The sequence below is a fragment of the Leptodactylus fuscus genome, chromosome 8, assembly GCF_031893055.1.
Source record: "Leptodactylus fuscus isolate aLepFus1 chromosome 8, aLepFus1.hap2, whole genome shotgun sequence".
In the NCBI taxonomy this organism is placed as follows: domain Eukaryota; kingdom Metazoa; phylum Chordata; class Amphibia; order Anura; family Leptodactylidae; genus Leptodactylus; species Leptodactylus fuscus.
In genome coordinates this window covers 390,289-418,146 of record NC_134272.1, presented here as the reverse complement: position 1 = coordinate 418,146, position 27,858 = coordinate 390,289, and the positions used below count along the sequence as shown (strand labels likewise).

At 39.6% G+C, this 27,858-nt stretch overlaps 2 protein-coding genes across 2 annotated transcripts in view; one reads left to right on the top strand and one right to left on the bottom strand.

Moving 5' to 3' along the window:
• STK36 (serine/threonine kinase 36) overlaps positions 1-9,141 on the bottom strand; it is a 96,577-nt gene extending 87,436 nt beyond the window's left edge. The window contains exon 1 of the mRNA XM_075285048.1: positions 9,106-9,141. The gene's annotated coding sequence lies outside the window, so the exon portion shown is untranslated. The remainder of the gene's footprint in view (positions 1-9,105) is intronic.
• A 60-nt stretch (positions 9,142-9,201) lies between these two features.
• The window catches only part of RNF25 (ring finger protein 25), an 88,867-nt gene continuing 70,210 nt past the window's right edge, over positions 9,202-27,858 (top strand). Inside the window, exons 1-3 of the mRNA XM_075285049.1 lie at positions 9,202-9,234; positions 26,703-26,774; positions 26,845-26,938. Coding sequence (XP_075141150.1) covers positions 9,212-9,234; positions 26,703-26,774; positions 26,845-26,938 — 189 coding nt within the window. The 5' untranslated portion in view covers positions 9,202-9,211. The remainder of the gene's footprint in view (positions 9,235-26,702; positions 26,775-26,844; positions 26,939-27,858) is intronic.

Below are 27,858 nucleotides of genomic sequence, written 5' to 3'. Positions count from 1 at the left end.
CAGGGGCAGTATACACACACTATACTATACAGGGGCAGTATATACACACACTATACTATACAGGGACAGTATATACACACACTATACTATACAGGGACAGTATATACACACACACTATACTATACAGGGACAGTATATACACACACACACTATACTATACAGGGACAGTATATACACACTATACTATACAGGGACAGTATATACACACACACTATACTATACAGGGACAGTATATACACACACTATACTATACAGGGACAGTATATACACACACTATACTATACAGGGACAGTATATACACACACTATACTATACAGGGGCAGTATATACACACACTATACTATACAGGGACAGTATATACACACACACTATACTATACAGGGGCAGTATACACACACTATACTATACAGGGGCAGTATATACACACACTATACTATACAGGGACAGTATATACACACACTATACTATACAGGGACAGTATATACACACACACTATACTATACAGGGACAGTATATACACACACACACTATACTATACAGGGACAGTATATACACACTATACTATACAGGGACAGTATATACACACACACTATACTATACAGGGACAGTATATACACACACTATACTATACAGGGACAGTATATACACACACACTATACTATACAGGGACAGTATATACACACACACTATACTATACAGGGACAGTATATACACACACACACTATACTATACAGGGACAGTATATACACACACTATACTATACAGGGACAGTATATACACACACACTATACTATACAGGGACAGTATATACACACACTATACTATACAGGGACAGTATATACACACACACTATACTATACAGGGACAGTATATACACACACACTATACTATACAGGGACAGTATATACACACACACTATACTATACAGAGACAGTATATACACACTATACTATACAGGGACAGTATATACACACACACTATACTATACAGGGACAGTATATACACACACTATACTATACAGGGACAGTATATACACACACACTATACTATACAGGGACAGTATATATACACACACACACTATACTATACAGGGACAGTATATACACACACTATACAGGGACAGTATATACACACACTATACTATACAGGGACAGTATATACACACACTATACTATACAGGGACAGTATACACACACTATACTATACAGGGGCAGTATACACACACACTATACTATACAGGGACAGTATACACACACACTATACTATACAGGGACAGTATATACACACTATACTATACAGGGACAGTATATACACACACTATACTATACAGGGGCAGTATATACACACACTATACTATACAGGGGCAGTATATACACACACTATACTATACAGGGGCAGTATATACACACACTATACTATACAGGGACAGTATACACACACTATACTATACAGGGGCAGTATATACACACACTATACTATACAGGGACAGTATATACACACACTATACTATACAGGGACAGTATATACACACTATACTATACAGGGACAGTATATACACACTATACTATACAGGGACAGTATATACACACACTATAGTATACAGGGACAGTATATACACACACTATAGTATACAGGGACAGTATATACACACACACTATACTATACAGGGACAGTATATACACACACTATACTATACAGGGACAGTATATACACACACTATACTATACAGGGACAGTATATACACACTATACTATACAGGGACAGTATATACACACACTATACTATACAGGGACAGTATATACACACACTATACTATACAGGGGCAGTATATACACACACTATACTATACAGGGGCAGTATATACACACTATACTATACAGGGACAGTATATACACACACTATACTATACAGGGGCAGTATATACACACACTATACTATACAGGGGCAGTATATACACACACTATACTATACAGGGACAGTATATACACACACTATAGTATACAGGGGCAGTATATACACACACTATACTATACAGGGGCAGTATATACACACACTATACTATACAGGGACAGTATATACACACACTATAGTATACAGGGGCAGTATATACACACACTATACTATACAGGGACAGTATATACACACACTATACTATAAAGGGGCAGTATATACACACACTATACTATACAGGTGCAGTATATACACACTATACTATACAGGGGCAGTATATACACACACTATACTATACAGGGACAGTATATACACACACTATAGTATACAGGGACAGTATATACACACACTATACTATACAGGGGCAGTATATACACACACTATACTATACAGGGGCAGTATATACACACACTATACTATACAGGGACAGTATATACACACACTATACTATACAGGGACAGTATATACACACTATAGTATACAGGGGCAGTATATACACACACTATACTATACAGGGACAGTATATACACACACTATACTATACAGGGACAGTATATACACACACTATACTATACAGGGGCAGTATATACACACTATACTATACAGGGACAGTATATACACACACTATACTATACAGGGACAGTATATACACACACTATACAGGGACAGTATATACACACACTATACTATACAGGGGCAGTATATACACACACTATACTATACAGAGGCAGTATATACACACACTATACTATACAGGGGCAGTATATACACACACACTATACTATACAGGGACAGTATATACACACACTATACTATACAGGGACAGTATATACACACACTATACTATACAGGGGCAGTATATACACACACTATACTATACAGGGACAGTATATACACACACTATACTATACTATACAGGGACAGTATATACACACACTATACTATACAGGGGCAGTATATACACACACTATACTATACAGGGACAGTATATACACACACTATACTATACAGGGACAGTATATACACACACTATACTATACTATACAGGGACAGTATATACACACACTATACTATACAGGGACAGTATATACACACACTATACTATACTGGGACAGTATATACACACACTATACTATACTATACAGGGACAGTATATACACACACTATACTATACAGGGACAGTATATACACACACTATACTATACAGGGGCAGTATATACACACACTATACTATACAGGGACAGTATATACACACACTATACTATACTATACAGGGACAGTATATACACACACTATACTATACAGGGGCAGTATATACACACACTATACTATACAGGGACAGTATATACACACACTATACTATACAGGGACAGTATATACACACACTATACTATACTATACAGGGACAGTATATACACACACTATACTATACAGGGACAGTATATACACACACTATACTATACAGGGGCAGTATATACACACACTATACTATACAGGGGCAGTATATACACACACTATACTATACAGGGGCAGTATATACACACACTATACTATACAGGGACAGTATATACACACACTATACTATACTATACAGGGACAGTATATACACACACTATACTATACAGGGACAGTATATACACACACTATACTATACAGGGACAGTATATACACACACTATACTATACAGGGGCAGTATATACACACACTATACTATACAGGGGCAGTATATACACACACTATACTATACAGGGACAGTATATACACACACTATACTATACAGGGGCAGTATATACACACACTATACTATACTATACAGGGACAGTATATACACACACTATACTATACAGGGACAGTATATACACACACTATACTATACAGGGACAGTATACACACACTATACTATACAGGGACAGTATATACACACACTATACTATACAGGGACAGTATATACACACACTATACTATACAGGGACAGTATATACACACACTATACTATACTATACAGGGACAGTATATACACACACTATACTATACAGGGACAGTATATACACACACTATACTATACAGGGACAGTATATACACACACTATACTATACAGGGAAAGTATATACACACACTATACTATACAGGGACAGTATATACACACACTATACTATACTATACAGGGACAGTATATACACACACTATACTATACTATACAGGGACAGTATATACACACACTATACTATACTATACAGGGACAGTATATACACACACTATACTATACTATACAGGGACAGTATATACACACACTATACTATACAGGGACAGTATATACACACACTATACTATACAGGGACAGTATATACACACACTATACTATACAGGGACAGTATATACACACACTATACTATACTATACAGGGACAGTATATACACACACTATACTATACTATACAGGGACAGTATATACACACACTATACTATACAGGGACAGTATATACACACACACTATACTATACAGGGACAGTATATACACACACTATACTATACAGGGACAGTATATACACACACTATACTATACAGGGGCAGTATATACACACACTATACTATACTATACAGGGACAGTATATACACACACTATACTATACTATACAGGGACAGTATATACACACACTATACTATACAGGGGCAGTATATACACACACTATACTATACAGGGACAGTATATACACACACTATACTATACAGGGGACAGTATATACACACACTATACTATACAGGGGCAGTATATACACACACTATACTATACAGGGACAGTATATACACACACTATACTATACAGGGACAGTATATACACACACTATACTATACTATACAGGGACAGTATATACACACACTATACTATACAGGGACAGTATATACACACACTATAGTATACAGGGACAGTATATACACACACTATACTATACTATACAGGGACAGTATATACACACACTATACTATACTATACAGGGACAGTATATACACACACTATACTATACAGGGACAGTATATACACACACTATAGTATACAGGGGCAGTATATACACACACTATACTATACAGGGACAGTATATACACACTATACTATACAGGGACAGTATATACACACTATACTATACAGGGACAGTATATACACACTATACTATACAGGGACAGTATATACACACACTATACTATACAGGGCAGTATACACACACACACTATACTATACAGGGACAGTATACACACACTATACTATACAGGGACAGTATATACACACACTATACTATACAGGGACAGTATATACACACACTATACTATACAGGGGCAGTATACACACACACTATACTATACAGGGACAGTATATACACACACACTATACTATACAGGGACAGTATATACACACACTATACTATACTATACAGGGACAGTATATACACACACTATACTATACAGGGACAGTATATACACACACTATACTATACAGGGGCAGTATATACACACACTATACTATACTATACAGGGACAGTATATACACACACTATACTATACTATACAGGGACAGTATATACACACACTATACTATACTGGGACAGTATATACACACTATACTATACAGGGACAGTATATACACACACTATACTATACAGGGACAGTATACACACACTATACTATACAGGGACAGTATATACACACACTATACTATACTATACAGGGACAGTATATACACACACTATACTATACAGGGACAGTATATACACACACTATACTATACTATACAGGGACAGTATATACACACACTATACTATACAGGGACAGTATATACACACACTATACTATACAGGGACAGTATATACACACACTATACTATACAGGGACAGTATATACACACACTATACTATACCATACAAGGGACAGTATATACACACACTATACTATACAGGGACAGTATATACACACACTATACTATACAGGGACAGTATATACACACACTATACTATACAGGGACAGTATATACACACACTATACTATACTATACAGGGACAGTATATACACACACTATACTATACTATACAGGGACAGTATATACACACACTATACTATACAGGGACAGTATATACACACACTATACTATACTATACAGGGACAGTATATACACACACTATACTATACAGGGACAGTATATACACACTATACTATACAGGGACAGTATATACACACTATACTATACAGGGACAGTATATACACACTATACTATACAGGGACAGTATATACACACACTATACTATACAGGGACAGTATACACACACTATACTATACAGGGACAGTATATACACACACTATACTATACTATACAGGGACAGTATATACACACACTATACTATACAGGGACAGTATATACACACACTATACTATACTATACAGGGACAGTATATACACACACTATACTATACAGGGACAGTATATACACACACTATACTATACAGGGACAGTATATACACACACTATACTATACAGGGACAGTATATATACACACACTATACTATACCATACAAGGACAGTATATACACACACTATACTATACAGGGACAGTATATACACACACTATACTATACAGGGACAGTATATACACACACTATACTATACAGGGACAATATATACACACACTATACTATACAGGGGCAGTATACACACACACTATACTATACAGGGACAGTATATACACACACACACTATACTATACAGGGACAGTATATACACACACTATACTATACTATACAGGGACAGTATATACACACACTATACTATACAGGGACAGTATATACACACACTATACTATACAGGGGCAGTATATACACACACTATACTATACTATACAGGGACAGTATATACACACACTATACTATACTATACAGGGACAGTATATACACACACTATACTATACTATACAGGGACAGTATATACACACTATACTATACTATACAGGGACAGTATATACACACACTATACTATACAGGGACAGTATATACACACTATACTATACTATACAGGGACAGTATACACACACTATACTATACAGGGACAGTATATACACACACTATACTATACAGGGACAGTATATACACACACTATACTATACTATACTATACAGGGACAGTATACACACACACTATACTATACTATACAGGGACAGTATATACACACACTATACTATACAGGGACAGTATATACACACACTATACTATACTATACAGGGACAGTATATACACACACTATACTATACTATACAGGGACAGTATATACACACACTATACTATACTATACAGGGACAGTATATACACACTATACTATACTATACAGGGACAGTATATACACACACACTATACTATACTATACAGGGACAGTATATACACACACTATACTATACTATACAGGGACAGTATATACACACTATACTATACAGGGACAGTATATACACACACTATACTATACTATACAGGGACAGTATATACACACTATACTATACTATACAGGGACAGTATATACACACACTATACTATACAGGGACAGTATATACACACACTATACTATACAGGGACAGTATATACACACACTATACTATACAGGGACAGTATATACACACACTATACTATACTATACAGGGACAGTATATACACACTATACTATACTATACAGGGACAGTATATACACACACTATACTATACTATACAGGGACAGTATATACACACACTATACTATACAGGGACAGTATATACACACTATACTATACTATACAGGGACAGTATATACACACTATACTATACTATACAGGGACAGTATATACACACTATACTATACTATACAGGGACAGTATATACACACTATACTATACTATACAGGGACAGTATATACACACACTATACTATACAGGGACAGTATATACACACTATACTATACTATACAGGGACAGTATATACACACTATACTATACTATACAGGGACAGTATATACACACACACTATACTATACAGGGACAGTATATACACACTATACTATACTATACAGGGACAGTATATACACACACTATACTATACTATACAGGGACAGTATATACACACACTATACTATACAGGGACAGTATATACACACACTATACTATACAGGGACAGTATATACACACACTATACTATACTATACAGGGAGAGTATATACACACTATACTATACTATACAGGGACAGTATATACACACACTATACTATACAGGGACAGTATATACACACTATACTATACAGGGACAGTATATACACACACTATACTATACAGGGACAGTATATACACACACTATACTATACTATACAGGGACAGTATATACACACTATACTATACTATACAGGGACAGTATATACACACACTATACTATACTATACAGGGACAGTATATACACACTATACTATACAGGGACAGTATATACACACACTATACTATACTATACAGGGACAGTATATACACACTATACTATACTATACAGGGACAGTATATACACACACTATACTATACTATACAGGGACAGTATATACACACTATACTATACAGGGACAGTATATACACACACTATACTATACAGGGACAGTATATACACACACTATACTATACAGGGACAGTATATACACACACTATACTATACTATACAGGGACAGTATATACACACACTATACTATACTATACAGGGACAGTATATACACACTATACTATACAGGGACAGTATATACACACACTATACTATACTATACAGGGACAGTATATACACACTATACTATACTATACAGGGACAGTATATACACACACTATACTATACAGGGACAGTATATACACACTATACTATACTATACAGGGACAGTATATACACACTATACTATACTATACAGGGACAGTATATACACACACACTATACTATACAGGGACAGTATATACACACTATACTATACTATACAGGGACAGTATATACACACTATACTATACTATACAGGGACAGTATATACACACACACTATACTATACAGGGACAGTATATACACACTATACTATACTATACAGGGACAGTATATGGGTCTATCGGTAGTTGCCGCCACATTTAAAGTCTCGTAAAACTCACAGAAAGGCTCCCGACACGAAACGCTACAACTTCCGGTTTGTACTGGTTACCTGGCAACAGTGGCGCAACATTGACGTCGTCAGCCGTGGCCGCAGCTCCGAGGAAGATGGCGGAAAATCAGGAAGACGAGTGAGAATTATATCGTATTAGTGACGGGTTATATATGGAGGGGGACACACAATGTATTATTATATTGTAGATACTCCTCTCTAGTATTGGTATATAATATAACCCTTAATACAGAATATCTGTGGTATTACTATATACTAGTACTGGAGGAGGAGTCTTATATATATCTGTGGTATTACTATATACTAGTACTGGAGGAGGAGTATTATATATATCTGTGGTATTAGTATATACTAGTACTGGAGGAGGAGTATTATATATATCTGTGGTATTACTATATACTAGTACTGGAGGAGGAGTATTATATATATCTGTGGTATTACTATATACTAGTGCTGGAGGAGGAGTATTATATATATCTGTGGTATTAGTATATATATCTGTGGTATTACTATATACTAGTACTGGAGGAGGAGTCTTATATATATCTGTGGTATTACTATATACTAGTACTGGAGGAGGAGTATTATATATATCTGTGGTATTACTATATACTAGTACTGGAGGAGGAGTATTATATATATCTGTGGTATTACTATATACTAGTACTGGAGGAGGAGTATTATATATATCTGTGGTATTACTATATACTAGTACTGGAGGAGGAGTATTATATATATCTGTGGTATTACTATATACTAGTACTGGAGGAGGAGTATTATATATATCTGTGGTATTACTATATACTAGTGCTGGAGGAGGAGTATTATATATATCTGTGGTATTAGTATATATATCTGTGGTATTACTATATACTAGTACTGGAGGAGGAGTCTTATATATATCTGTGGTATTACTATATACTAGTACTGGAGGAGGAGTATTATATATATCTGTGGTATTACTATATACTAGTACTGGAGGAGGAGTATTATATATATCTGTGGTATTACTATATACTAGTACTGGAGGAGGAGTATTATATATATCTGTGGTATTACTATATACTAGTACTGGAGGAGGAGTATTATATATATCTGTGGTATTACTATATACTAGTGCTGGAGGAGGAGTATTATATATATCTGTGGTATTACTATATACTAGTACTGGAGGAGGAGTATTATATATATCTGTGGTATTACTATATACTAGTACTGGAGGAGGAGTATTATATATATCTGTGGTATTACTATATACTAGTACTGGAGGAGGAGTATTATATATATCTGTGGTATTACTATATACTAGTACTGGAGGAGGAGTATTATATATATCTGTGGTATTACTATATACTAGTACTGGAGGAGGAGTATTATATATATCTGTGGTATTACTATATACTAGTACTGGAGGAGGAGTATTATATATATCTGTGGTATTACTATATACTAGTACTGGAGGAGGAGTATTATATATATCTGTGGTATTACTATATACTAGTACTGGAGGAGGAGTATTATATATATCTGTGGTATTACTATATACTAGTACTGGAGGAGGAGTATTATATATATCTGTGGTATTACTATATACTAGTGCTGGAGGAGGAGTATTATATATATCTGTGGTATTACTATATACTAGTACTGGAGGAGGAGTATTATATATATCTGTGGTATTACTATATACTAGTACTGGAGGAGGAGTATTATATATATCTGTGGTATTACTATATACTAGTACTGGAGGAGGAGTATTATATATATCTGTGGTATTACTATATACTAGTGCTGGAGGAGGAGTATTATATATATCTGTGGTATTACTATATACTAGTGCTGGAGGAGGAGTATTATATATATCTGTGGTATTACTATATACTAGTACTGGAGGAGGAGTATTATATATATCTGTGGTATTAGTATATACTAGTACTGGAGGAGGAGTATTATATATATCTGTGGTATTAGTATATACTAGTACTGGAGGAGGAGTATTATATATATCTGTGGTATTAGTATATACTAGTACTGGAGGAGGAGTATTATATATATCTGTGGTATTAGTATATACTAGTACTGGAAGAGGAGTATTATATATATCTGTGGTATTACTATATACTAGTACTGGAGGAGGAGTATTATATATATCTGTGGTATTACTAAATCAAATCAAAAAATGCTTTATTGGCACGTCCGAATAGGTATTTGGCATTGCCAAAGCTAGTAAAGTGTGTGTGTGTGTGTGGGGGGGGAGTTGGGTTGGGTGGGTGGTGGGTATGGGGGGGGGGTTTGGGTTATAACAGTCCATGGAGTCTCATCTTCCTCTTCGTTGGTGACTGCTATATGGGGGGGGGTTGGAGGTGGGGTGGGGCAGGGCGGTTTGTTTGGGGTATAACAGTCCGTGGAGTCTCGTCTTCCTCTTCGTTGGTGGCTGCTATATGGGGAGGTGGGGGTGGGTGGGGCGGGTGTTTTGGGATAAATATAACAGTCCATGGAGTCTCATCTTCCTCTGGTTTGGTGACAGCTGGTCACGTATTGGGCAGCGATCTCCACAGTGGCCTCTTCTTCTCCCAGTAGGATGTAGAGTTTCCTCTTCTCGTCTGCAGATATGAAGTCTGGGATGTGGGCAGAGAGTCTTTGGTAGTAGACGGCCCTCACAGCTGAGTATTTGGTGCAGTGTAGCAGGAAGTGGGTCTCGTCTTCTAGGACCCCCTGGTCACAGTGCTGGCACAGTCTCTTCTCCCGTGGCTTGTACGTCTGCCTGTATCGCCCCGTCTCTATCTCTAGGTTGTGGGCGCTCAGTCTGTACCGACTCAGGGTCTGTCTGTGCTTGGGGTGGCGTATTCTCTCCAGGTAGGTGGCCATGGTGTAGTCCCTTTGTAGGGATTGGTACACGGTGAGTTTCTTGGAGTTATTTATTTCATTTCTCCATTCTTCAATGTACCGCTCTCTGTTTGCCTCTGTGGTCGCCTTTATTTCGGCCTTGGTTATCATCTGTTGGTGTTTTTGGTTTGGTGGTTGGCTGCTGTTTGGTTGGTGAATGTCTGGTTTGCTCAGGTGGCTTAGCCATGCTTGGTGGTGGTAGGAGTCGGGCTTGCTCACCTGGATGTGTGCCTGGAAAGCTAGCGCCCTCTTCTGTATGGTGAGCCATAGGGGGAGTCTGCCTAGCTCTGCCCTGCAGGCTATGTTGGTGGTGTTGCGATGGACATGGAGCAGGTATTTGCAGAACTCCAGGTGGAAGTTCTCTGTTGGGCTGGAATCCCACTTTGACTGGTCTGGGTAGGTGGCTGGGCCCCAAACTTCACTGCCATAGAGAAGGATCGGGGTGATGACTGCGTCAAATATCTTCAGCCAGACCCTCACCGGTGGTTTGAGGTGGTACAGTTGTCTTCTGATGGCGTAGAAGGTTCTGCAGGCTTTTGCTTTCAGGGTTTCTATTGCTGCTTTGAAGCTTCCTGATTGGCTGAGCTCCAGCCCCAGGTAGGTGTAGTTGTTGGTTTTCTCCAGTGTGGAGCCGTTCAGTGTGAATTGTGGGGTGGTGGAGGCTTTATTGTGGCCCTTCTTCTGAAATACCATGATTTTGGTCTTCTTCTGGTTGATGTGTAGGGCCCATGTGGTGCTGAATTTTTCCAGCACTGACAGGCTTTCTTGGAGGTCTTTCTCGGTGGGGGCCAGGAGTAGGAGGTCATCGGCATACAGCAGGAACTTCACCTCTCGATTGTTCAGGGTGAGGCCTGGGGTTGGTGAGGCCTCCAGGGCTGTAGCCAGTTCATTGATATAGATGTTGAAGAGCGTTGGGCTCAGGCTACAGCCTTGTCTGACCCCTCGGGCCTGTTGGAAGTATGCGGTCCTTTTCCCATTCACCTTCACACTGCACTGGTTTCCGGTGTAGGAGCTCTTGATGACGTCGTACGTTCTTCCTCCTATTCCACTCTCTAGGAGTTTTAGAAGTAGGCCTGGGTGCCATACTGAATCAAACGCCTTCTTAAAGTCCACGAAGCAGGCGAATATCTTGCCTCTTCTGGTGTTGTGGACGTGTGTCTTGATGAGGCTGTGCAGGGTGTAGATATGGTCTGTGGTGCGGTGGTTTGGCATGAACCCTGCTTGGCTCTTGCTGAGGACCCCGTGTTGTGTGAGGAAGGTGAGGATTCTGTTATTGATGATGCTGTTGAACAGTTTCCCCAGCGTGCTGCTGACGCAGATCCCTCTGTAGTTGTTGGGGTCATATTGGTCCCCATTCTTGTAGATGGGGGTTATGAGCCCTTTGTTCCAGTCTTCGGGGAAGTATCCAGCATTGAGCACGAGGGTGAATAGCTTTGCCAGTGCCGCGTGTATTGCTGAAGGGCTGTATTTGATCATCTCTGGTAGGATGCCATCAGGGCCACTGGCCTTTTTGCCTTTCAGCAGGGCAATTCTTTCCTGTATATCTTTTATGGTGATTGGTGAGTCCAGAGGGTTCTGGAAGTCTTTGATGACTTTCTCCATGTCCCTCAGTTTGGTGATTATCTGTTGCTGTTCTGGAGTTAGTTCTTCTTCTGGGATGTTTTTGTAGAGACCTCTGAAGTAGTTGAGCCAGATATTGCCATTTTGGATGTGGAGAGAGTTTTTCTTGGGCTTTGTGCCCATGTGGTGCCAGGTCTCCCAGAATGAGCTGTCCTGGAGGGAGTCCTCTAGTTGCTGTATTTTGTGGGAGAGGTATCTCTGTTTCTTCTCTCTGAGGGTGCCCTTGTATTGCTTGCATAGATTGTTGTAGGCTTCCCTCACCTCCTTGTTGTTGGGGTCCCTGTGTTTTTGGTTGGAGGCTGTTCTTAGGGTATGGCGTAGTGCTCTGCAGTCGCTGTCGAACCATTTGTGGGACTGTTTGTTGGTTTGTCTTATGGATTTGGTTCGTTTCAGGCCTGCTAGTTCTGCTGTGGTCTGTAGGATGTACTTGAGATCCTTCACAGCTCTGGTGACTCCCTGTTGGTCTGGCTGATAGGTGTTTGTATGGAAGTTTGTGAGCAGTGTCTTGATTTCGGGTCGGTTGGTTGCGTTGGTATATTCTATGGCCTGGTGGTTGGCCCATTTGAAATGTCTTGGTAAGTTGTAGAGGCCGGACTGTTGGGGCTCATGTATGGGTGTTTTGTTCATGGTTCTCATGTATAGTAGGATCTGGTTGTGGTCTGATAGATGGGAGTCAGGTGCGATTGTGAAGTCTTCAATGTCTGACAGGTCTGCGTCTGTAATGGCATAGTCCACCACGCTGTTGCCCACTTGAGAGTTTAGTGTGAAGCGTCCTCTGGGATCGCCTGTGGTACGTCCGTTTATTATGTACAGTCCTAGGCTTCGGCACATGTTCAGCAGTTGTCTCCCACTCTTGTTGACAATTCTGTCTTGGCTGTTTCTTCTTGTCTGTGTGGGTTCTGGGTGGTGGATCTCACTACCGTGCGTATGTGGGTTGTCGTCAGGAGGCAGGTAGTCTATCTCTGTGCCTGTCCTTGCATTCAGGTCTCCGCATATTAGTACTCTGCCTTTGGGTTGGAAGTGGACGGCTTCCCTTTGTAGGACCTCGTAAGTGTCGGGGTCGTGGTAGGGAGACCCTGGTGGGGGCATATATACTGCACAGAGATAGATGTCCTGCTGGCCGCTGAGGATGGAGCTGCTTATTTTTATCCATATGTGATTAGTTCCACGTTTGGTAGCTTTTACGTGTTCTTTGAGCTCCTCCTTGTACCATATTAGTATGCCTCCTGAGTGGCGGCCATGTTTGGTGGTCTTATTTTTCTGGGCGGGCACTGAGAGTTCCTTGTAGCCCATGGGTGTTAGGGACTCGTCATCTGCCCGGGTCCATGTCTCTAGGAGGATTTGAATGTCTATGTTTTTTAGTCTGTCTATGAAGTCTGGATCTTTTGATTTAGATCCAAAGGCTGAGGCGTTCAGCCCTTGTATGTTCCAACTACTAATAGTTAGTGATTTCATCTTCAGTGTGTAAACCTTGTAATGAGCTGTCCTGCAGAGGACGGGCTGGGTTCTTGGTTGGTTGCAGTGTGGCCAGGTATTGGTTTATGTGCATTGCTGTTGTGGCCATTGTAGTGACCGCATGCTCTATTCTCTTTATTGTCTCTATGTCGGTGCTCTGGGTTGCTCTGGTTGGCTTTTTCTTGATAGGTGGCATCTTTGGGGGGTTCTGTCTTGGATATTGGCGGTTGTCGGGTATTATTTCCATGACTCTTACTATATACTAGTACTGGAGGAGGAGTATTATATATATCTGTGGTATTACTATATACTAGTACTGGAGGAGGAGTATTATATATATCTGTGGTATTACTATATACTAGTACTGGAGGAGGAGTATTATATATATCTGTGGTATTACTATATACTAGTACTGGAGGAGGAGTATTATATATATCTGTGGTATTACTATATACTAGTACTGGAGGAGGAGTATTATATATATCTGTGGTATTACTATATACTAGTACTGGAGGAGTATTATATATATCTGTGGTATTAGTATATACTAGTACTGGAGGAGGAGTATTATATATATCTGTGGTATTACTATATACTAGTGCTGGAGGAGGAGTATTATATATATCTGTGGTATTACTATATACTAGTACTGGAGGAGGAGTATTATATATATCTGTGGTATTACTATATACTAGTACTGGAGGAGGAGTATTATATATATCTGTGGTATTACTATATACTAGTACTGGAGGAGGAGTATTATATATATCTGTGGTATTACTATATACTAGTACTGGAGGAGTATTATATATATCTGTGGTATTAGTATATACTAGTACTGGAGGAGGAGTATTATATATATCTGTGGTATTAGTATATACTAGTACTGGAGGAGGAGTATTATATATATCTGTGGTATTACTATATACTAGTACTGGAGGAGTATTATATATATCTGTGGTATTACTATATACTAGTGCTGGAGGAGGAGTATTATATATATCTGTGGTATTACTATATACTAGTGCTGGAGGAGGAGTATTATATATATCTGTGGTATTACTATATACTAGTACTGGAGGAGGAGTATTATATATATCTGTGGTATTACTATATACTAGTACTGGAGGAGGAGTATTATATATATCTGTGGTATTACTATATACTAGTGCTGGAGGAGGAGTATTATATATATCTGTGGTATTACTATATACTAGTACTGGAGGAGGAGTATTATATATATCTGTGGTATTAGTATATACTAGTACTGGAGGAGGAGTATTATATATATCTGTGGTATTACTATATACTAGTACTGGAGGAGGAGTATTATATATATCTGTGGTATTACTATATACTAGTACTGGAGGAGGAGTATTATATATATCTGTGGTATTACTATATACTAGTACTGGAGGAGGAGTATTATATATATCTGTGGTATTACTATATACTAGCGCTGGAGGAGGAGTATTATATATATCTGTGGTATTACTATATACTAGCGCTGGAGGAGGAGTATTATATATATCTGTGGTATTACTATATACTAGCGCTGGAGGAGGAGTATTATATATATCTGTGGTATTACTATATACTAGTACTGGAGGAGGAGTATTATATATATGTCACGGGATGGTTAGAGTCTATACTATAGGCAATGTGTAATATATATTTCATGTGGAATGTATTCTCTAACCTGTTGTAAACATCAGTGTGTAGTTGGCTGATTCGGGTCTAGTGTGTTAGCACATTGTATGCAAATACCTCTAACTAGTGAGGACAATGGGTGGAGATAATCTGATCAGTGTCTCCAAGAAGATGTTGGATGGTGCATTGTCCATAGTAGACAGGGAGTCTGCTCTCCTTGGCATAGGTGAGGGGGGAAGGATCTGTGGCTCAGCCCTTCCCACCCCCAGGTATAGGTGTAACAGTTTAGTATATAGTATATAGCTAGCAGTTAGTATGTGTTAGCCGGCTTGTGCACAGCTCTGCAGAGAGCCAGAATTTAGTTACAGGACCAAGGAACCAAAGCTATCATTGGATTGTGACTTCTGTGGACTTATTGTTATTACGGTTGATGTGACCGCCGCCGGCTACTAACTTTGTGGATTACAATAAATTGCTGTTGTCTCCCGACCTCTTGCGTCCCTGTTGATTCAAAAGACCATCCGGAGGAAGACGTATACCTTTGCTCCGTGACAACTGGTTGGCAGCGGTGGGATCAACAGCGGACAGCGAGATGGACTACAGCAGCCCAGCGATTAATGGAGCCACAACCTCAGAATACAGGAACTGGACTATGGCAAGTCTACAAGTAAGGGCCCGGGAACTAAACCTGAGTTACCAGGGAAGAACGAAAGAGCAACTGATCGAGGCACTGGAGGAGATGACCCTGCAAAGCGACCATGAGGAGGGCTGCCCCCAGGAGACAGTAGAGATACAGGAGTGGCAGGTACAGACCCAAAAGAGCAGATGGGTTGTTTTGTATGAGGAGGAATTGGCAGTGCTGGGGCTAGGAGCAACTGCAGAGCAAAGGAGTAGAGCATTACAGAGGGCTCAGGAAACGGAGAAGGAGGAACAGAGAATGGCGCATGAAAAGGAAAGAATGGCGCATGAAATGCGAATGGCTGAGATAACTATGAGGAATTATAATCAAACGTCGACCCCCAGCCCAACAGTGAGAGAACCACCATATGTCTCCCATAAACACTTCAAGACCTTTGATGAAGCGGCTGGGGATGTTGATGGATATTTTCAGGACTTCGAACACCAGTGCCACCTGATGGAAGTCCCAGAGAAGGATTGGGTCCGGTATCTGGTGGGGCACCTACGAGATGGGGCTGCGGAAGCTCTCAGAGCCATGGACCCTAGTGATCAGCGGGACTATGAGGCCATTAAAAGAGCGGTGCAGAAGTATTATGCAGTCACTCCAGAGACCTACCGAGTTCAGTTCCGCTCTTTGTCTTACAATGGGGGAAGCTCCTTCCACATGTTCGCCCACAAGTTGAAGCAAGCATGCAAGCGCTGGCTAGAAGGAGAGGAGGCTGTCACAGTCGATAAGATCCTCCAAGTCATACTTAAGGAACAGTTCTTTTCCCAGTGCCCCGCTGAGATCCGTGAGTGGGTGCTGGAACGGAACCCAGCCACAGTTGAGCAAGCTGCTTCTCTTGCAGATGAGGGCCTGACCATCAAGCCGCAGTGGAAGAGGTTGTTTGCAGAGGAGCGGAAAACTACCACAGTCCGCCAGACACCCTTCAGCCAGCCAACCACCTTTCGTGCCCGGCCTCAGGATTACAATTCCCCCTCTACCCCTGCCCCAGCCCATCGGCCTCCAGCTATGAACAACCCTGTCCCTAGACAACGACCTACTGGAAGAATGCTAGAGCGCAGATGTTTTGGGTGCGGGCGGCCTGGACATTTGCAAGCTAGTTGCCCTGTTAACATGGGGGCACGGGCCACCGTGGCATCCCGGCCTATTCACTACCTGGGAACCACTCCTAGGACAGAAAGTTTGGCCCCATTTCCAGATGACTCCATGAATGACACATCTGTTCCACCTCCAGGGGTCTATGGGATTCAGCCTTCCGCCACACATCCCGCAAACCTTCAGAGGAAGCACTTGCAGGAGGTCCTACTGGATGGCCGAACAGTTGTTGGATTCCGGGACTCGGGAGCTTTCCTAACGGTAGCGGACCCCCGAGTTGTGCGACCCGAGGCCCTAGAGGAGGGTCCTGGCATTTCTATCAAGTTGGCAGGGGGTACTCAAAGACGTATTCCTAAAGCTACCGTGGAACTCGACTATGGTTATGGACCAAAACGATGCACAATTGGTGTGATGAGCGGGCTGCCGGCCGATGTTCTGTTAGGCAACGATGTTGGAAATCTACAGTGCCACTTTGTGGGAGCAGTGACCCGAAGCCAAGCTCAGGGAGAAGCCAACATGGATCCACCGGATTTTCTGACAGATGCCAGCCCTTCAACCCTACAACTTTACCATTCAGTACCGCCGAGGGAACCAACACCAGAACGCGGATGGGTTATCCCGGCAGGAGGACATATGAGCTATAGAGACTGATGTGCATTCCCCAATTTACCTGTGTAGGCCAATTGTGTCATGCACATGTTTTGAGAGGGGGAGGGGTTGTCACGGGATGGTTAGAGTCTATACTATAGGCAATGTGTAATATATATTTCATGTGGAATGTATTCTCTAACCTGTTGTAAACATCAGTGTGTAGTTGGCTGATTCGGGTCTAGTGTGTTAGCACATTGTATGCAAATACCTCTAACTAGTGAGGACAATGGGTGGAGATAATCTGATCAGTGTCTCCAAGAAGATGTTGGATGGTGCATTGTCCATAGTAGACAGGGAGTCTGCTCTCCTTGGCATAGGTGAGGGGGGAAGGATCTGTGGCTCAGCCCTTCCCACCCCCAGGTATAGGTGTAACAGTTTAGTATATAGTATATAGCTAGCAGTTAGTATGTGTTAGCCGGCCTGTGCACAGCTCTGCAGAGAGCCAGAATTTAGTTACAGGACCAAGGAACCAAAGCTATCATTGGATTGTGACTTCTGTGGACTTATTGTTATTACGGTTGATGTGACCGCCGCCGGCTACTAACTTTGTGGATTACAATAAATTGCTGTTGTCTCCCGACCTCTTGCGTCCCTGTTGATTCAAAAGACCATCCGGAGGAAGACGTATACCTTTGCTCCGTGACAATATATCTGTGGTATTAGTATATACTAGTACTGGAGGAGGAGTATTATATATATCTGTGGTATTAGTATATACTAGTACTGGGGGATGAGTATTATATATATCTGTGGTATTACTATATACTAGTACTGGAGGAGGAGTATTATATATATCTGTGGTATTACTATATACTAGTACTGGAGGAGGAGTATTATATATATCTGTGGTATTACTATATACTAGTACTGGAGGAGGAGTATTATATATATATCTGTGGTATTACTATATACTAGTACTGGAGGAGGAGTATTATATATATCTGTGGTATTACTATATACTAGTACTGGAGGAGGAGTATTATATATATCTGTGGTATTACTATATACTAGTACTGGAGGAGGAGTATTATATATATCTGTGGTATTACTATATACTAGTACTGGAGGAGGAGTATTATATATATCTGTGGTATTACTATATACTAGTACTGGAGGAGGAGTATTATATATATCTGTGGTATTACTATATACTAGTACTGGAGGAGGAGTATTATATATATCTGTGGTATTACTATATACTAGTACTGGAGGAGGAGTATTATATATATCTGTGGTATTACTATATACTAGTGCTGGAGGAGGAGTATTATATATATCTGTGGTATTAGTATATACTAGTACTGGAGGAGGAGTATTATATATATCTGTGGTATTACTATATACTAGTGCTGGAGGAGGAGTATTATATATATCTGTGGTATTAGTATATACTAGTACTGGAGGAGGAGTATTATATATATCTGTGGTATTACTATATACTAGTACTGGAGGAGGAGTATTATATATATCTGTGGTATTACTATATACTAGTACTGGAGGAGGAGTATTATATATATCTGTGGTATTACTATATACTAGTACTGGAGGAGGAGTATTATATATATCTGTGGTATTACTATATACTAGCGCTGGAGGAGGAGTATTATATATATCTGTGGTATTACTATATACTAGCACTGGAGGAGGAGTATTATATATATCTGTGGTATTACTATATACTAGTGCTGGAGGAGGAGTATTATATATATCTGTGGTATTACTATATACTAGTGCTGGAGGAGGAGTATTATATATATATCTGTGGTATTAGTATATACTAGTACTGGAGGAGGAGTATTATATATATCTGTGGTATTACTATATACTAGTACTGGAGGAGGAGTATTATATATATCTGTGGTATTACTATATACTAGTACTGGAGGAGGAGTATTATATATATCTGTGGTATTACTATATACTAGTGCTGGAGGAGGAGTATTATATATATCTGTGGTATTACTATATACTAGTACTGGAGGAGGAGTATTATATATATCTGTGGTATTACTATATACTAGTGCTGGAGGAGGAGTATTATATATATCTGTGGTATTAGTATATACTAGTACTGGAGGAGGAGTATTATATATATCTGTGGTATTACTATATACTAGTACTGGAGGAGGAGTATTATATATATCTGTGGTATTACTATATACTAGTACTGGAGGAGGAGTATTATATATATCTGTGGTATTACTATATACTAGTGCTGGAGGAGGAGTATTATATATATCTGTGGTATTACTATATACTAGCACTGGAGGAGGAGTATTATATATATCTGTGGTATTACTATATACTAGTACTGGAGGAGGAGTATTATATATATCTGTGGTATTACTATATACTAGTGCTGGAGGAGGAGTATTATATATATCTGTGGTATTAGTATATACTAGTGCTGGAGGAGGAGTATTATATATATATCTGTGGTATTAGTATATACTAGTACTGGAGGAGGAGTATTATATATATCTGTGGTATTACTATATACTAGTGCTGGAGGAGGAGTATTATATATATCTGTGGTATTAGTATATATATCTGTGGTATTAGTATATACTAGTACTGGAGGAGGAGTATTATATATATCTGTGGTATTACTATATACTAGTACTGGAGGAGGAGTATTATATATATCTGTGGTATTAGTATATATATCTGTGGTATTACTATATACTAGTGCTGGAGGAGGAGTATTATATATATCTGTGGTATTACTATATACTAGTACTGGAGGAGGAGTATTATATATATATGTGGTATTAGTATATACTAGTGCTGGAGGAGGAGTATTATATATATCTGTGGTATTAGTATATACTAGTACTGGAGGAGGAGTATTATATATATATCTGTGGTATTACTATATACTAGTACTGGAGGAGGAGTATTATATATATCTGTGGTATTACTATATACTAGTACTGGAGGAGGAGTATTATATATATCTGTGGTATTAGTATATACTAGTACTGGAGGAGGAGTATTATATATATCTGTGGTATTACTATATACTAGTACTGGAGGAGGAGTATTATATATATCTGTGGTATTACTATATACTAGTACTGGAGGAGGAGTATTATATATATCTGTGGTATTAGTATATACTAGTACTGGAGGAGGAGTATTATATATATCTGTGGTATTAGTATATACTAGTACTGGAGGAGGAGTATTATATATATCTGTGGTATTACTATATACTAGTACTGGAGGAGGAGTATTATATATATCTGTGGTATTAGTATATACTAGTACTGGAGGAGGAGTATTATATATATCTGTGGTATTACTATATACTAGTACTGGAGGAGGAGTATTATATATATCTGTGGTATTAGTATATACTAGTACTGGAGGAGGAGTATTATATATATCTGTGGTATTACTATATACTAGTACTGGAGGAGGAGTATTATATATATCTGTGGTATTAGTATATACTAGTACTGGAGGAGGAGTATTATATATATCTGTGGTATTACTATATACTAGTACTGGAGGAGGAGTATTATATATATCTGTGGTATTACTATATACTAGTACTGGAGGAGGAGTATTATATATATCTGTGGTATTACTATATACTAGTACTGGAGGAGGAGTATTATATATATCTGTGGTATTAGTATATACTAGTACTGGAGGAGGAGTATTATATATATCTGTGGTATTACTATATACTAGTACTGGAGGAGGAGTATTATATATATCTGTGGTATTACTATATACTAGTACTGGAGGAGGAGTATTATATATATCTGTGGTATTACTATATACTAGTACTGGAGGAGGAGTATTATATATATCTGTGGTATTACTATATACTAGTACTGGAGGAGGAGTATTATATATATCTGTGGTATTACTATATACTAGTGCTGGAGGAGGAGTATTATATATATCTGTGGTATTACTATATACTAGTACTGGAGGAGGAGTATTATATATATCTGTGGTATTACTATATACTAGTACTGGAGGAGGAGTATTATATATATCTGTGGTATTAGTATATACTAGTACTGGAGGAGGAGTATTATATATATCTGTGGTATTACTATATACTAGTGCTGGAGGAGGAGTATTATATATATCTGTGGTATTACTATATACTAGTGCTGGAGGAGGAGTATTATATATATCTGTGGTATTACTATATACTAGTACTGGAGGAGGAGTATTATATATATCTGTGGTATTAGTATATACTAGTACTGGAGGAGGAGTATTATATATATCTGTGGTATTAGTATATACTAGTACTGGAGGAGGAGTATTATATATATCTGTGGTATTACTATATACTAGTGCTGGAGGAGGAGTATTATATATATCTGTGGTATTAGTATATACTAGTGCTGGAGGAGGAGTATTATATATATCTGTGGTATTAGTATATACTAGTGCTGGAGGAGGAGTATTATATATATCTGTGGTATTACTATATACTAGTGCTGGAGGAGGAGTATTATATATATCTGTGGTATTAGTATATACTAGTGCTGGAGGAGGAGTATTATATATATCTGTGGTATTACTATATACTAGTGCTGGAGGAGGAGTATTATATATATCTGTGGTATTACTATATACTAGTACTGGAGGAGGAGTATTATATATATCTGTGGTATTACTATATACTAGTACTGGAGGAGGAGTATTATATATATCTGTGGTATTACTATATACTAGTACTGGAGGAGGAGTATTATATATATCTGTGGTATTAGTATATACTAGTACTGGAGGAGGAGTATTATGTATATATATATCAAATCAAATCAAAAAAGCTTTATTGGCACGTCCGAATAGATATTTGGCATTGCCAAAGCTAGTAAAGTGTGTGTGTGGGGGGGAGTTGGACTCTTGTGGGTGAGTGGTGGGGTGGGTGGTTCGGGGTATAACAGTCCATGGAGTCTCATCTTCCTCTTCGTTGGTGACCGTTATATGGGGGGGTGGGGGCGGGGCGGTTGGTTTGGGGTATAACAGTCTGTGGAGTCTCATCTTCCTCTTAGTTGGTGACCGCTATATGGGGGGGGGGGGGGGCGGGTGTATTGGGATAAATATAACAGTCCGTGGAGTCTCATCTTCCTCCTGTTTGGTGACAGCTGGACACGTATTGGGCAGCGATCTCCACAGTGGCCTCTTCTTCTCCCAGTAGGATGTAGAGTTTCCTCTTCTGGTCTGCAGATATGAAGTCTGGGATGTGGGCAGAGAGTCTTTGGTAGTAGACGGCCCTCACAGCTGAGTATTTGGTGCAGTGTAGCAGGAAGTGGGTCTGGTCTTCTAGGGCCCCCTGGTCACAGTGCTGGCACAGTCTCTTCTCCCGTGGCTTGTACGTCTGCCTGTATCGCCCCGTCTCTATCTCTAGGTTGTGGGCGCTCAGTCTGTACCGGCTCAGGGTCTGTCTGTGCTTGGGGTGGCGTATTCTCTCCAGGTAGGTGGCCATGGTGTAGTCCCTTTGTAGGGATTGGTACACATTGGTGAGTTTCTTGGAGTTATTTATTTCGTTTCTCCATTCTTCAATGTACCGCTCTCTGTTTGCCTCTGTGGTCGCCTTTATTTCGGCCTTGGTTATCGTCTGTTGGTGTTTTTGGTTTGGTGGTTGGCTGCTGTTTGGTTGGTGAATGTCTGGTTTGCTCAGGTGGCTTAGCCATGCTTGGTGGTGGTAGGAGTCAGGCTTGTTTCCCTGGATGTGTGCCTGGAAAGCTAGCGCCCTCTTCTGTATATATATATCTGTGGTATTAGTATATACTAGTGCTGGAGGAGTATTATGTATATACACTCCCCGGCCACTTTATTAGGTCCACCATGCTAGTAACGGGTTGGACCCCCTTTTGCCTTCAGAACTGCCTCAATTCTTCGTGGCATAGATACAACAAGGTGCTGGAAGCATTCCTCAGAGATTTTGCTCCATATTGACATGATGGCATCACACAGTTGCCGCAGATTTGTCGGCTGCACATCCATGATGCGAATCTCCCGTTCCACCACATCCCAAAGATGCTCCTCTATTGGATTGAGATCTGGTGACTGTGGAGGCCATTGGAGTACAGTGAACTCATTGTCATGTTCAAGAAACCAGTCTGAGATGATTCCAGCTTTATGACATGGCATTGCATTATCCTGCTGAAAGTAGCCATCAGATGTTGGGTACATTGTGGTCATAAAGGGATGGACATGGTCAGCAACAATACTCAGGTAGGCTTTGGCGTTGCAACGATGCTCAATTGGTACGAAGGGGCCCAAAGAGTGCCAAGAAAATATTCCCCACACCATGACACCACCACCACCAGCCTGAACCGTTACCGATACAAGGCAGGATGGATCCATGCTTTCATGTTGTTGACGCCAAATTCTGACCCTACCATCCGAATGTCGCAGCAGAAATTGAGACTCATCAGACCAGGCAACGTTTTTCCAATCTTCAATTGTCCAATTTCGATGAGCTTGTGCAAATTGTAGCCTCAGTTTCCTGTTCTTAGCTGAAAGGAGTGGCACCCGGTGTGGTCTTCTGCTGCTGTAGCCCATCTGTAGCCTCAAAGTTGGACGTACTGTGCGGCGTTCAGAGATGCTCTTCTGGCTACCTTGGTTGTAACGGGTGGCTATTTGAGTCACTGTTGCCTTTCTATCAGCTGGAACCAGTCTGGCCATTCTCCTCTGACCTCTGGCATCAACAACGCATTTCCGCCCCCCACAGAACTGCCGCTCACTGGATGTTTTTTCTTTTTCGGACCATTCTCTGTAAACCCTAGAGATGGTTGTGCGTGAAAATCCCAGTAGATCAGCAGTTTCTGAAATACTCAGACCAGCCCTTCTGGCACCAACAACCATGCCACGTTCAAAGGCACTCAAATCACCTTTCTTCCCCCCCATACTGATGCTCGGGTGGAACTGCAGGAGATTGTCTTGACCATGTCTACATGCCGAAATGCACTGAGTTGCCGCCATGTGATTGGCTGATTAGAAATTAAGTGTTAACGAGCAGTTGGACAGGTGTACCTAATAAAGTGGCCGGTGAGTGTATATCTGTGGTATTAGTATATACTAGTACTGGAGGAGGAGTATTATGTATATATATCTGTTGTATTAGTATATACTAGTACTGGAGGAGGAGTCTTATATATATCTGTGGTATTAGTATATACTAGTACTGGAGGAGGAGTATTATATATATCTGTGGTATTAGTATATATATCTGTGGTATTAGTATATACTAGTACTGGAGGAGGAGTCTTATATATATCTGTGGTATTAGTATATACTAGCACTGGAGGAGGAGTCTTGTATATATCTGTGGTATTAGTATATACTAGTACTGGAGGAGGAGTATTATATATATCTGTGGTATTAGTATATATATCTGTGGTATTAGTATATACTAGTACTGGAGGAGGAGTCTTATATATATCTGTGGTATTAGTATATACTAGCACTGGAGGAGGAGTCTTGTATACCTGTAGTATGTACACACTTACCTTTGACTCCTAGTGTTGTGCAGCATTATTTAGATGTCTCCTTTGCTTCTTCAGGTCGCTGTCTCAGGAGCTGGAGGTCCTTCAGTCCATTTATCTTGATGAATTGGAGGTGTCTCAGGAGGACAGGTTAGTGACCTCGGCCCGGCCATCCTAGCTGCCGCTTTCTTTCCAGTCCTGATGTCTTTCCTCATTCTAGATTGGTCTTGAGGATTACTCTCCACCCCACCACTGGTGATGACCCTGAGACTCAGTACGTGCGACTGACACTGAAGCTGTCCCTGCCGCCTCTGGTAAGATGAAGATGTCACTCCTGGCCAGTGTTTGGGAAAATACTTAGGGAAAGTATTTTAAATACAAGTACTAAATACTACTTCAAAAATATTTGAAAAATACTAAAATACTTTAAAAAATTTAAACAAAAGATGTAATAAAAACAAAAAATGGAACAATTGAACATAGACCAAAAAACGTAATATATAGGTTTAAAACATTGTTTAATAAGAAACGCAAATAAAAATCCAATCATTTTCTGGGAAAAAATATAGAATTTTTTTTTTTTATTTATTGAACAGCATTGGCAACACTACTCTAATTCCCGAAGAGCGTGAAATGTGCATTCAAAAATCCTAAAAAAATATGCTGGAAAAATATGCAAAATAAGCTACTTTACTGTCTTTCATGACATAATCATATAATAATAGATTCCCCATCTGATACTATTTTTAAAAACAAACAAACAAGTAAATAACATATTAAAAACGTAGAAATTGTTCGTTTTTATCATTAAAGGGATATTCCCACCTCACATACTCATCAGTCTTAACTGCTGTAAAATCTTCTTTCTTCCTGGTTTCTTGCATCATTTGGTGGGCGGAGTTTCACACGCAACCTGTCGTTTAGCTCCGCCCCCAAATTCACATGTAGCTCCGCCATAATAATGAAGTACAGGCAGCAGCAACTCCATTCTGTGTTACATACAGAGACTGCCTGTCTCTGCCATAATGAACACAATTGAGTTAGCTAGCCTGATAACTGGGAGAACAGAAGAAATGAAAGCAGCTCCTCTCCCCTATCTGAGAGCAGGAAGCTAGGTCACGTGGTGCAGACACAGGAATAGCTAGATACACAGGCTCCTCCCCTGCACTTAGCCCCTCCTCCCTCCCCCCTGAGAGCCAGCAGATACATCACTTGACTCAGGAGCAGCTAGATC